The following is a 13,907-nucleotide window of genomic DNA, read 5'->3' as shown; positions in this document are numbered from 1 at the left end:
TCCCCCCTTTGCTGCTATAACAGCCTCCACTCTGCTGGGAAGGTTTTCCACTAGATGTTGGAATATTGCCGCAGGGACTTGCTTCCATTCAGCCACAGAGCATTAGTGATGTTAGGCGATTAAGCCTGGCTCGCAGTCTGTGTTACAATTCACCCCAGATGTGTTCGATGCGGTTGAGGTCAGGGCTCTGTGCAAGCTACTCAAATTCTTCCACACCGATCGCGACAAACTATTTCTGTATGGACCTCACTTTGTGCATGGGGGCATTGTCATGCTGAAACAGGAAAAGCTCTTCCCCAAACTGTTGCCACAAGGTTGGAAGCACAGAATCTTATAGAATGTCATTGTATACTGTAGCGTTAAGATTTCCTTTCACTGGAACTAAGGGGCCTAGCTTGAACCATGAAAAACAGCCCCAAACCATCATCATCCTCCTCCACCAAACTTAACAGTTGGCACTATGCATTCGGGCAGGTAGCGTTCTCTTGGCATCTGCCAAACCCAGATTAGTCCAACGGACTTCCAGAGGATGAAGCGTGATTCATCACTCCAGAGAACGCGTTTCCACTGCTCCAGAGTCCAATGGCGGCGAGCTTTACACCACTCCAGCCAAAGCTTGGTATTGCTCAGGCTGCTCGACCATGGAAACCCATTTCATGAAGCTCCCGACAAACAGTAATTGTGCTGACATTGCATCCAGAGGCAGTTTGGAACTCGGTAGTGAGTGTTGCAACCGTGGACAGACAATTTGTACTCGCTACGTGCATCAGCGATCCCGTTCTGTGAGCTTGTGTGGCCTACCACTTCGGAGACGTTGTTGCTGTTGGACATTTCTATTCACAATAACAGCACTTACAGTTGACCAGGGCAGCTCTAGCAGGGCAGACACTTGTCAAACTGGCATCCTATGACGGTGCCACGTTGAAAGTCACTGAGCTCTTCAGTAAGGCCATTCTATTGCCAAGGTTTGTCTATGGAGATTGCATGGCTGTGTGCTAGATTTCATACACCTGTCAGCAATGGGTGAGGCTGAAATAGAATCCACTAATTTGAAGGGGAGAGAAAGATTGGGAACCACTGACAGAGGTGACGGTCAGTATGCGTGGTTACCTAGGTAAGAGTCAGTGTGTGGTTACCTTGGTGATGGATTTGACCCACTCCTTGTGGCTGTCTTGGTCGTCAGTTCCAAACAGATAGACACGCTCTGAGTCAGAGTACAGCTCAAACGTGTGGTCATAGCTGAGAGACAGAGGAGAGAGAGAGAACAACTAAAACGTGTGGTCATAGTTGAGAGAGATAGAGCGGAGAGCGGAGAGAGAGAGGAGAGAGAGAGAGAGAGAGACAGAGAGACAGAGAGAGAACAACTAAAACGTGTGGTCATAGCTGAGAGAGAGAGCGGAGAGCGGAGAGAGAGAGGAGAGAGAGACAGAGAGAGAGAGACACAGAGACAGAGAGAGAGAACAACTAAAACGTGTGGTCATAGCTGAGAGAGAGAGAGAGAGACAGAGAGAGAGAGAGAGAGAGAGTGAGAGAACAACTAAAACGTGTGGTCATAGCTGAGAGAGAGAGAGAGAGAGAGAGAGCTGAGAGAGAGAGAGAGAGAGAGAGAGAGAGAGAGAGAGAGAGAGAGAGCTGAGAGAGAGAGAGAGAGTACAACTAAAACGTGTGGTCATAGCTGAGAGAGAGAAAGAGAGAGAGAGATTGTTAAATAGACTGGTTTAGAGTGATGGAAGACTTGTGTTTGGTAGGTACCCATGTCTCTCTGGTGTGTTGACAAACAGACAGACTATCTCTGTAGACTTCAGGGCACCGTTGGGCGTGGAGGTCTTGTCACTCTCGTAGTAACTAAAGTTCCCATCATTTAACATACACCAGCGACGACTGAACTCTGCAGAGACAAGAGCAACCAGAGGAGACACACATCATTCACAGAGGACACCCCTCACAGAGGACACACTTCGACCAAGCAAGGTGAGAGGAAAGGACTAGAGAACTAGGGGAAGAGACTAGAGGAAGGGACTAGAGGACTAGAGAACTAGGGGAAGAGACTAGAGGAAGGGACTAGAGGACAACGGGAAGGGACTAGAGGACTAGAGAACTAGGGGAAGAGACTAGAGGAAGGGACTAGAGGACAACGGGAAGGGACTAGAGGACTAGAGAACTACGGGAAGGGACTAGAGGAAGGAACTAGAGGACTACGGGAAGGGACTAGAGGACTAGAGGACTACGGGAAGGGACTAGAGGACTAGAGGACTACGGGAAGGGACTAGAGGAAGGGACTAGAGGACAACGGGAAGGGACTAGAGGACTAGAGGACTACGGGAAGGGACTAGAGGAAGGAACTAGAGGACTAGAGAACTAGGGGAAGAGACTAGAGGAAGGGACTAGAGGACAACGGGAAGGGACTAGAGGACTAGAGAACTAGGGGAAGAGACTAGAGGAAGGGACTAGAGGACAACGGGAAGGGACTAGAGGAAGGGACTAGAGGACAACGGGAAGGGACTAGAGGACTAGAGAACTACGGGAAGGGACTAGAGGAAGGGACTAGAGGACAACGGGAAGGGACTAGAGGACTAGAGAACTACGGGAAGGGACTAGAGGAAGGAACTAGAGGACTACGGGAAGGGACTAGAGGACTAGAGAACTACGGGAAGGGACTAGAGGAAGGAACTAGAGGACTACGGGAAGGGACTAGAGGACTAGAGGACTACGGGAAGGGACTAGAGGACTAGAGAACTACGGGAAGGGACTAGAGGACTAGAGAACTATGGGAAGGGACTAGAGGAAGGAACTAGAGAACTAGGGGAAGGGACTAGAGGACTAGAGGACTACGGGAAGGGACTAGAGGAAGGAACTAGAGAACTAGGGTAAGGGGCTAGAGGACTAGAGGACTACGGGAAAGGAATAAAGAACTAGAGAACTACGGGAAGGGACTAGAGGAAGGGACTAGAGGACTAGGGGAAGGGACTAGAGGACTAGAGGACTAAGGGAAAGGAATAAAGAACTAGAGAACTACGGGAAGGGACTAGAGGAAGGGACTAGAGAACTAGGGTAAGGGGCTAGAGGACTAAGGGAAAGGAATAAAGAACTAGATAACTACAGGAAGGGACTAGAGGAAGGGACTAGAGAACTAGGGGAAGGGACTAGAGGACTAGAGAACTACGGGAAGGGACTAGAGAACTAGAGGAAGGGACTACAGGACTAGAGGAAGGGGCTACAGGACTAGGGGAAGGGGCTAGAAGAGGAAGGGACTACGGGAAGGACTAGAGGACGGGACTACGGGAAGGACTAGAGAAAGGGACTACGGGAAGGACTAGAGGACGGGACTACGGGAAGGACTAGAGGACGGGACTACGGGAAGGACTAGAGGAAGGGACTACGGGAAGGACTAGAGGAAGGGACTACGGGAAGGACTAGAGGAAGGGACTACGGGAAGGACTAGAGGAAGGGACTAGGGGAAGGACTAGAGGAAGGGACTAGGGGAAGGACTAGAGGAAGGGACTAGGGGAAGGACTAGAGGACGGGACTAGGGGAAGGACTAGAGGAAGGGACTAGGGGAAGGACTAGAGGAAGGGACTACGGGAAGGACTAGAGGAAGGGACTAGGGGAAGGACTAGAGGAAGGGACTAGGGGAAGGACTAGAGGAAGGGACTAGGGGAAGGACTAGAGGAAGGGACTAGGGGAAGGACTAGAGGACGGGACTAGGGGAAGGACTAGAGGAAGGGACTAGGGGAAGGACTAGAGGAAGGGACTAGGGGAAGGACTAGAGGAAGGGACTAGGGGAAGGACTAGAGGAAGGGACTAGGGGAAGGACTAGAGGACGGGACTAGGGGAAGGACTAGAGGACGGGACTAGGGGAAGGACTAGAGGAAGGGACTAGGGGGACTCGAGGAAGGGACTAGGGGAAGGGACATTGGGGAAGGACAAGAGGACTAAGGATGAAACTAGAGTGTGCGTGATTGGCTCACCCTCCCTGGCCTTGCGCTCCGTGATAGGCCGGACCATGGAGGCGGTCTTGAAAAGGAAGCCATTGTGAGTGACGGGGTGCTGTGGTGAATAGTGTTGAGGCTCCATGACCCCAGTCACCTCTGACCGAGGCAGCTCTGCAGACACACAACACGCACAGGAATTATTTAACAGGAATAAACAACATTTAAATATGTGAATGAATACAAATGAATATGAATATATATATAAATAATATATATATAAATAATATATATATATATATATATATATATATATATGAATAAACATGAGCATGTTATCTGTCAACACGAGTGTGTATGTACCTGTACCTGTGTTGAGGTTGTGTGAGAGGAACTCGGCCTGTAGTTTCTGGTTGTGTGTGAGTGCCAGGGAGAGGGGGGAGGGACAGTCAGCCTGGCCAGTAGAACAGTTTACATCAGCTCCACAGAACACCAGACATAAGGTCTCCAGCACATCACTGCACTGCACGTTTATACACAGGGCCTGGAGAGGGAGAGTGAGAGAGAAAGGGAGAGGGAGAGAGAAAGAGAGTGAGGGGGGGGAGAGGGTGGGAGGGATAATTGTTTCAAATTCAGAAAATGATCACTTTGTCAGTATTACCTAGGAGGAACTAACATGGCTGCCATGAAATGATGTGATGCTGAGTAGGAGCTTTTTGGTTGAAACAGCAGTGACCAGATTCTAGTTGTAGCTGTGCCACAGCAGTATTAGTAAACTTGTTTCTGAATTCATGGTTCAGGGTCTCAGGCAGTTCTAGAACATCGTGACACATAACCTAGGACATTCCACAAGCCTACATTCCAAACCTTACTCCTACCTACAGTCCACCTGTTGTTGTTGTTGGGCAAAACAGTGGTGCAGCTTGACTCAGAGCTGTGGTTCAGAACAATCCACTCTTAAAGTGTTTCTCAACTGAGACCAATTACACATCTCTGAGGACTTTTAGGTTGAGGGTACAGGGGGGTAAAATCCTCCAGGGTGTAGGGACAGGGGCAGGGGGGTAAAATCCTCCAGGGTGTAGGGACAGGGACAGGTGGGTGAAATCCTCCAGGGTGTAGGGACAGGGGGGTGAAATCCTCCAGGGTGTAGGGACAGGGGGGTGAAATCCTCCAGGGTGCAGGGACAGGGGGGTAAAATCCTCCAGGGTGCAGGGACAGGGGGGTAAAATCCTCCAGGGTGCAGGGACAGGGGGGTAAAATCCTCCAGGGTGTAGGGACAGGTACGTAAAATCCTCCAGGGTGTAGGGACAGGGGGGTAAAATCCTCCAGGATGTAGGGACAGGGGGGTAAAATCCTCCAGGGTGCAGGGACAGGGGGGTAAAATCCTCCAGGGTGCAGGGACAGGGGGGTAAAATCCTCCAGGGTGTAGGGACAGGGGGGTTAAAATCCTCCAGGGTGTAGGGACAGGGTAAGGGGACAGGGGGGTAAAATCCTCCAGGGTGTAGGGACAGGGTAAGGGGACGGGGGGTAAGATCCTCCATGGTGTAGGGACAGGGGGGTAAAATCCTCCAGGGTGTAGGGTCAGGGGGTACAATCCTCCAGGGTGTAGGGACAGGGGGGTAAAATCCTTCAGGGTGTAGGGTCAGGGGGGTACAATCCTCCAGGGTGTAGGGACAGGGGGGTAAAATCCTCCAGGGTGTAGGGACAGGGGGTAAAATCCTCCAGGGTGTAGGGACAGGGACAGGTACGTAAAATCCTCCAGGGTGTAGGGACAGGGGGGTAAAATCCTCCAGGGTGTAGGGACAGGGACAGGGGGGTACAATCCTCCAGGGTGTAGGGACAGGGGGGTAAAATCCTCCAGGGTGTAGGGACAGGGGGGTAAAATCCTCCAGGGTGTAGGGACAGGGGGGTAAAATCCTCCAGGGTGTAGGGACAGGGGGTTAAAATCCTCCAGGGTGTAGGGACAGGGTAAGGGGACAGGGGGGTAAAATCCTCCAGGGTGTAGGGACAGGGACAGGGGGTAAAATCCTCCATGGTGTAGGGACAGGGGGTAAAATCCTCCATGGTGTAGGGACAGGGGGTAAAATCCTCCATGGTGTAGGGACAGGGGGTAAAATCCTCCAGGGTGTAGGGACAGGGGGTAAAATCCTCCAGGGTGTAGGGACAGGGGGTAAGATCCTCCATGGTGTAGGGACAGGGGGTAAAATCCTCCAGGGTGTAGGGACAGGGACAGGTACGTAAAATCCTCCAGGGTGTAGGGACAGGAGGGTAAAATCCTCCAGGGTGTAGGGACAGGGACAGGGGGGTAAAATCCTCCAGGGTGTAGGGACAGGGACAGGGGGGAAAATCCTCCAGGGTGTAGGGACAGGGACAGGAGGGTAAAATCCTCCATGGTGTAGGGACAGGGGGGTAAAATCCTCCAGGGTGTAGGGACAGGGGGGTAAAATCCTCCAGGGTGTAGGGACAGGGGGGTAAAATACTCCAGGGTGTAAAATCCTCCAGGGTGTAGGGACAGGGGGGTAAAATCCTCCAGGGTGTAGGGACAGGGATAGGTACGTAAAATCCTCCAGGGTGTAGGGACAGGGACAGGGGGGTAAAATCCTGCAGGGCGTAGGGACAGGGGGGTAAAATCCTCCAGGGCGTAGGGACAGGGGGGTAAAATCCTTCAGGGCGTAGGGACAGGGGGGTAAAATCCTCCAGGGCGTAGGTACAGGGGGGTAAAATCCTCCAGAGTGTAGGGACAGGGGGGTAAAATCCTCCAGGGTGTAGGGACAGGGATAGGTACGTAAAATCCTCCAGGGCGTAGGGACAGGGACAGGGGGGTAAAATCCTCCAGGGCGTAGGGACAGGGGGGTAAAATCCTCCAGGGCGTAGGGACAGGGGGTAAAATCCTCCAGGGCGTAGGGACAGGGGGTAAAATCCTCCAGGGTGTAGGGACAGGGGGTAAAATCATCCAGGGTGTAGGGACAGGGGGGTAAAATCCTCCAGGGTGTAGGGACAGGGGGTAAAATCCTCCAGGGTGTAGAGACAGGGGGGTAAAATCCTCCAGGGTGTAGGGACAGGGTAAGGGGACAGGGGGGTAAAATCCTCCAGGGTGTAGGGACAGGGGGGTAAAATCCTCCATGGTGTAGGGACAGGGGGGTAAAATCCTCCAGGGTGTAGGGACAGGGGGGTAAAATCCTCCATGGTGTAGGGACAGGGGGGTAAAATCCTCCATGGTGTAGGGACAGGGGGTAAAATCCTCCATGGTGTAGGGACAGGGGGTAAAATCCTCCATGGTGTAGGGACAGGGGGTAAAATCCTCCAGGGTGTAGGGACAGGGGGTAAGATCCTCCATGGTGTAGGGACAGGGGGGTAAGATCCTCCATGGTGTAGGGACAGGGGGTAAAATCCTCCAGGGTGTAGGGACAGGGGGTAAAATCCTCCAGGGTGTATAAAATCCTCCAGGGTGTAGGGACAGGGGGTAAAATCCTCCAGGGCGTAGGGACAGGGGGGTAAAATCCTCCAGGGTGTAGGGACAGGGGGTAAAATCCTCCAGGGTGTAGGGACAGGGGGGTAAAATCCTCCAGGGTGTAGGGACAGGGGGGTAAAATCCTCCAGGGTGTAGGGACAGGGGGGTAAAATCCTCCAGGGTGTAGGGACAGGGGGGTAAAATCCTCCAGGGTGTAGGGACAGGGGGGTAAAATCCTCCAGGGTGTAGGGACAGGGGGGTAAAATCCTCCAGGGTGTAGGGACAGGGGGGTAAAATCCTCCAGGGTGTAAAATCCTCCAGGGTGTAGGGACAGGGGGGTAAAATCCTCCAGGGTGTAGGGACAGGGATAGGTACGTAAAATCCTCCAGGGTGTAGGGACAGGGACAGGGGGTAAAATCCTGCAGGGCGTAGGGACAGGGGGGTAAAATCCTCCAGGGCGTAGGGACAGGGGGGTAAAATCCTTCAGGGCGTAGGGACAGGGGGGTAAAATCCTCCAGGGCGTAGGTACAGGGGGGTAAAATCCTCCAGAGTGTAGGGACAGGGGGGTAAAATCCTCCAGGGTGTAGGGACAGGGATAGGTACGTAAAATCCTCCAGGGTGTAGGGACAGGGACAGGGGGGTAAAATCCTCCAGGGCGTAGAGACAGGGGGGTAAAATCCTCCAGGGCGTAGGGACAGGGGTAAAATCCTCGGGGACAGGGGGGTAAAATCCTCCAGGGTGTAGGGACAGGGGGGTAAAATCCTCCATGGTGTAGGGACAGGGGGGTAAAATCCTCCATGGTGTAGGGACAGGGGGTAAAATCCTCCATGGTGTAGGGACAGGGGGGTAAAATCCTCCAGGGTGTAGGGACAGGGGGGTAAAATCCTCCATGGTGTAGGGACAGGGGGGTAAAATCCTCCAGGGTGTAGGGACAGGGGGGTAAGATCCTCCATGGTGTAGGGACAGGGGGTAAGATCCTCCATGGTGTAGGGACAGGGGGTAAAATCCTCCAGGGTGTAGGGACAGGGGGGTAAAATCCTCCAGGGTATAGGGACAGGGGGGTAAAATCCTCCAGGGTGTAGGGACAGGGGGGTAAAATCCTCCAGGGTGTAGGGACAGGGGGGTAAAATCCTCCAGGGTGTAGGGACAGGGGGTAAAATCCTCCAGGGTGTAGGGACAGGGATAGGTACGTAAAATCCTCCAGGGTATAGGGACAGGGACAGGGGGTAAAATCCTCCAGGGCGTAGGGACAGGGGGGTAAAATCCTCCAGGGTGTAGGGACAGGGGGTAAAATCCTCCAGGGTGTAGGGACAAGGTAAGGGGACAGGAGGGTAAAATCCTCCAGGGCGTAGGGACAGGGGGGTAAAATCCTCCAGGGCGTAGGGACAGGTGGGTAAAATCCACCAGGGTGTAGGGACAGGGGGGTAAAATCCTCCAGGGTGTAGGGACAAGGTAAGGGGACAGGGGGGTAAAATCCTCCAGGGCGTAGGGACAGAAAAAAGGTAAAATCTTCCTCTCTCTCCCTCTACTTATCTCTCCTCCTCCCTCCCATCAGTCCCATGAAGGAAACTAGAGTCAGACACATACTCTCACACACAGGTGTGAGCTATAACAACCACAGGAGGGCTGAGCAACAAGAGAAGAAATGGTCCTCTGGGAAAGAATGTGTTTCAAGACTTCCAACACACACACACACACACACACACACTCACACACCACCCACACACCCACACCACACACTCACTCACACACACACACACACACACACACACACACACACACACACACACACACACACACACTCACACACACACACACACACACACACACACACACACACACACACACACACACACACAAAGGAATCCAAGACTCTTAGACAATACACAGAGATCGAGAGAGTGCGAGTTGGGGGAAAAACATACAACATTATACAATCCATGTACACAAACAACAAGTGTGGTGTTAAAATTGGCAGAAAACACACATTTCTTCCCACAGGGCCATGGTGTGAGACAGGGATGCAGCTTAAGCCCCACCCTCTTCAACATATATATCAACGATTTGGCGAGGGCACTAGAACAGTCTGCAGCACCTGGCCTCACCCCACTAGAATCTGAAGTCAAATGTCTACTGTTTGCTGATGATCTGGTGCTTCTGTCCCCAACCAAGGAGGACCTACAGCAGCACCAAGGAGGACCTACAGCAGCACCTCTTCTGCACAGATTCTGTCAGACCTGGGCCCTGTCAATAAAAGAAGGGCCTTCTGTGCCATCAAAAGGAACATAAAATTTGACATACCAATTAGCATCTGGCAAAAAAATACTTGAATCAGTTATAGAACCCATTGCCCTTTATGGTTGTGAGGTCTGGGGTCCGCTCACCAACCAAGAATTCACAAAATGGGACAAACACCAAATTGAGACTCTGCATGCAGAATTCTGCAAAAATATGCTCAGTGTACAATGTAAAACACCAAATAATGCATGCAGAGCAGAATTACGCCGATACTCGCAAATTATCAAAATCCAGAAAAGAGCCGTTAAATTCTACAACCACCTAAAAGGAAGCTATTCTCAAACCTTCCATAACAAAGCTATCCCCTACAGAGAGATGAACCTGGAGAAGAGTCCACTAAGCAAGCTGGTCCTGGGGCTCTGTTCACAAACACAAACAGACCCCACAGAGTTCAGGACAGCAACACAATTTCACCCAACCAAATCATGAGAAAACAAAAAGAGAATTACTTGACACATTGGAAAGAATTAACCAAAAAACTGAGCAAACTAGAATGCTATTTGGCCCGAAACAGAGAGTACACAGTGGCAGAATACCTGACCACTGTGACTGACCCAAACTTAAGGCAAGCTTTGACTATATACAGACTCAGTGAGCATAGCCTTGCTATTGAGAAAGGCCGCCGTAGGCAGACCTGGCTCTTAAGAGAAGACAGGCTATGTGCACAAATGAGGTGGAAACTGAGCTGCACTTCCTAACCTCCTGCCAAATGTATGACCATATTAGAGACACATATTTCCCTCAGATTACACAGATCCACAAAGAATTCAAAAACAAACCCGATTTTGATAAACTCCCATATCTACTGGGTGAAATTCCATAGTGTTCCATCACAGCAGCAAGATTTGTGACCTGTTGCCACAAGAAAAGGGCAACCAGTGAAGAACAAACACCATTGTAAATACAACCAATATTTATATTTATTTATTTTCCCTTTTGTACTTTAACTATTTGCACATCGTTACCACACACATATGACATTTGAAATGTCTTTATTCCTTTGGAACTACTGTGAGTCTAATGTTTACTGTTATTTTTTATTGTTTAATCCACTTTTGTTTATTATCTAGTTCACTAGCTTTGACAATATATTTCCCATGCCTATAAAGCCCTTAAATTGAAACTGAATTGAGATAGGCTGTCTTTCTCAAGAGCCAGGTCTGCCGATGTGCACACTGCCACAAAATGAGGTGGAAACTGAGCTGCACTTCCTAACCTCCTGCCAAATGTATGACCACATTAGAGACACATATTTCCCTCAGATTACACAGATCCACAAAGAATTTGAAAACAAATCAAACAATGACAAACTCGTATATGTCTTAGGCGAATTAATGCAGTCTGCAATCACAGCAGCAAGATTTGTGGCCTGTTGCCATAAGAAAAGGGCAACAAGTGAAGCACAAACAACATAACTATTACACATATTTCAGTTGATTTATTTTCCCTTTCATACTTCAACTATTGGCACATTGTTACTACACTGTACATAGCCAATAATATAACAATTGAAATGTCTATATTCTTGTAAAACATTTGTGAATGTAATGTTTACTAATGTTTATTTCCCTTTTATTTATTGTCTATTCCATTTACTTTGGCAATGTGAACATATGTTTCCCAAGAAAATAAAGCCCTTTGAACTGAAAGAGAGCGAGACAGCGACAGAGAAAGACAGAAAGCGAGAGACAGAGGTCTCTGCTCGGTCTCTGCTCGGTCTCTGCTCGGTCTCTGCTCGGTCTCTGCTCGGTCCCTGCTCGGTCCCTGCACTGTCTGCTCGGTCCCTGCACTGTCTGCTCGGTCCCTGCACTGTCTGCTCGGTCCCTGCACTGTCTGCTCGGTCCCTGCACTGTCTGCTCGGTCCCTGCACTGTCTGCTCGGTCCCTGCACTGTCTGCTCGGTCCCTGCACTGTCTGCTCGGTCCCTGCACTGTCTGCTCGGTCCCTGCACTGTCTGCTCGGTCCCTGCACTGTCTGCTCGGTCTCTCTGGTGAGGTAATGCTGGAACGTATGGATCACTTCCTGTCTCGTGTGTGTGTGTGTGTGTGTGTGTGTGTGTGTGTGTGTGTGTGATCCTCTGCTTTCCATGAGGGTAAAACCTTTGTTAGTTGGAGGGGGGAGGAGGGGGGAGGATCGAGGAAAGTGGTATCTGTAATCACTCTCTGATTACAAGACTTGCATGTTTTTGTTAATCTTTTCTGTAGAAAGGAGGACTGTAGCTAACTGAGTTATGTTTTCAGAGACACACCCAGGGTATAGAGCGCAGTCCACACGGTATTCTGAAAAACGTTTGTCTCTCTCTGTCTCTCCAGGGGTTGTCTAAAATTATTGGATTCCTCTGTGTGTCTGTGTATGTATGTGCCTGTGTGTGCAGATGTGTGAGGGCTGGAAGTCTTGAAACACTTATTTCTCAGAGGCCTTTTTCTCATTTTCTTGCTCAGCCTTCCTGTGAACCGATTGGTGGGTTGTTGGTTCAGAGAGAGTGCAGCAGCATGTGTGTGTGTGTGTGTGTGTGTGTGTGTGTGTGTGTGTGTGTGTGTGTGTGTGTGGGTTGTTGGTTCAGAGAGAGTGCAGCAGCATGAGTGTGTGTGTATGTGTGTGTGTGTTGTTAGTTCAGAAAGAGTGCAGCTGTGTGTGTGGGGGGGTTGTTGGTTCAGAGAGAGTGCAGCAGCGTGTGTGTGTGTGTGTGTGTGTGTGTGTGTGTGTGTGTGTGTGTGTGTGTGTGTGTGTGTGTGTGTGTGTGTGTGTGTGTGATAAGGTGGGTGTTACTGTGTTGGGCTCAGTCTGCTCAAGCTGGAAGGCTGCGTTGAGCTCAGCTGTAAAAACACCCTCCTTTCTTTCCTCCCTCCATCTCTCCTGGTCTTTCTCTCTCAACGGAGCAGTCTCTCCCTCACTGACTGGTTTAATTTCCTAGCCTGGTTCTGAGTTAACCTGTCCCCTCATCCCATATACTCCTACCCTGCCCCTACACCCTGGAGGATTTTACCCCCCTGTCCCCTTACCTTGTCCCTACACCCTGGAGGATTTTACCCCCCTGTCCCCTTACCCTGTCCCTACACCCTGGAGGATTTTACCCCCCTGTCCCCTTACCCTGTCCCTACACCCTGGAGGATTTTACCCCCTGTCCCCTTACCTTGTCCCTACACCCTGGAGGATTTTACCCCCCTGTCCCCACACCCTGGAGGATTTTACCCCCTGTCCCCTTACCCTGTCCCTACACCCTGGAGGATTTTACCCCCCTGTCCCCTTACCTTGTCCCTACACCCTGGAAGATTTTTACCCCCCTGTCCCCTTACCCTGTCCCTACACCCTGGAGGATTTTACCCCCCGTCCCCTTACCCTGCCCCTACACCCTGGAGGATTTTACCCCCTGTCCCCTTACCCTGTCCCTACACCCTGGAGGATTTTACCCCCCTGTCCCCTTACCCTGTCCCTACACCCTGGAGGATTTTACCCCCTGTCCCCTTACCTTGTCCCTACACCATGGAGGATTTTACCCCCCTGTCCCCTTACCCTGTCCCTACACCCTGGAGGATTTTACCCCCCTGTCCCTTACCCTGTCCCTACACCCTGGAGGATTTTACCCCCTGTCCCCTTACCCTGTCCCTACACCCTGGAGGATTTTACCCCCCTGTCCCCTTACCTTGTCCCTACACCATGGAGGATTTTACCCCCTGTCCCCTTACCCTGTCCCTACACCCTGGAGGATTTTACCCCCTGTCCCCTTACCCTGTCCCTACACCCTGGAGGATTTTACCCCCCTGTCCCCTTACCTTGTCCCTACACCCTGGAGGATTTTACCCCCTGTCCCCACACCCTGGAGGATTTTACCCCCCTGTCCCCTTACCCTGTCCCTACACCCTGGAGGATTTTACCCCCCTGTCCCCTTACCTTGTCCCTACACCCTGGAAGATTTTTACCCCCTGTCCCCTTACCCTGTCCCTACACCCTGGAGGATTTTACCCCCCGTCCCCTTACCCTGTCCCTACACCCTGGAGGATTTTACCCCCCTGTCCCCTTACCCTGTCCCTACACCCTGGAGGATTTTACCCCCCTGTCCCCTTACCTTGTCCCTACACCATGGAGGATTTTACCCCCCTGTCCCCTTACCTTGTCCCTACACCCTGGAAGATTTTTACCCCCTGTCCCCTTACCCTGTCCCTACACCCTGGAGGATTTTACCCCCCGTCCCCTTACCCTGTCCCTACACCCTGGAGGATTTTACCCCCC

General features: G+C 51.3%; 1 protein-coding gene across 5 annotated transcripts in view; it reads right to left on the bottom strand.

Moving 5' to 3' along the window:
- Positions 1–13,907, bottom strand: part of LOC106581405 (arf-GAP with Rho-GAP domain, ANK repeat and PH domain-containing protein 1) — a 125,554-nt gene that overhangs the window by 51,005 nt on the left and 60,642 nt on the right. For 4 of the 5 annotated variants that reach the window (XM_045704005.1, XM_045704007.1, XM_045704009.1 and 1 more), the window contains 4 exons: positions 4,293–4,473; positions 3,969–4,103; positions 1,753–1,888; positions 1,137–1,239 (listed from right to left, as the gene is read on the bottom strand). In XM_045704005.1, coding sequence (XP_045559961.1) covers positions 1,137–1,239; positions 1,753–1,888; positions 3,969–4,103; positions 4,293–4,473 — 555 coding nt within the window. The remainder of the gene's footprint in view (positions 1–1,136; positions 1,240–1,752; positions 1,889–3,968; positions 4,104–4,292; positions 4,474–13,907) is intronic. The other variant, XM_045704006.1, reaches the window with a different exon arrangement.

The sequence above is a fragment of the Salmo salar genome, chromosome ssa20 (genome assembly GCF_905237065.1).
Source record: "Salmo salar chromosome ssa20, Ssal_v3.1, whole genome shotgun sequence".
Lineage (NCBI taxonomy): Eukaryota > Metazoa > Chordata > Actinopteri > Salmoniformes > Salmonidae > Salmo > Salmo salar.
The sequence above is the reverse complement of the archived record's forward strand: the minus strand, read 5'-3'. Positions and strand labels throughout refer to the sequence as shown.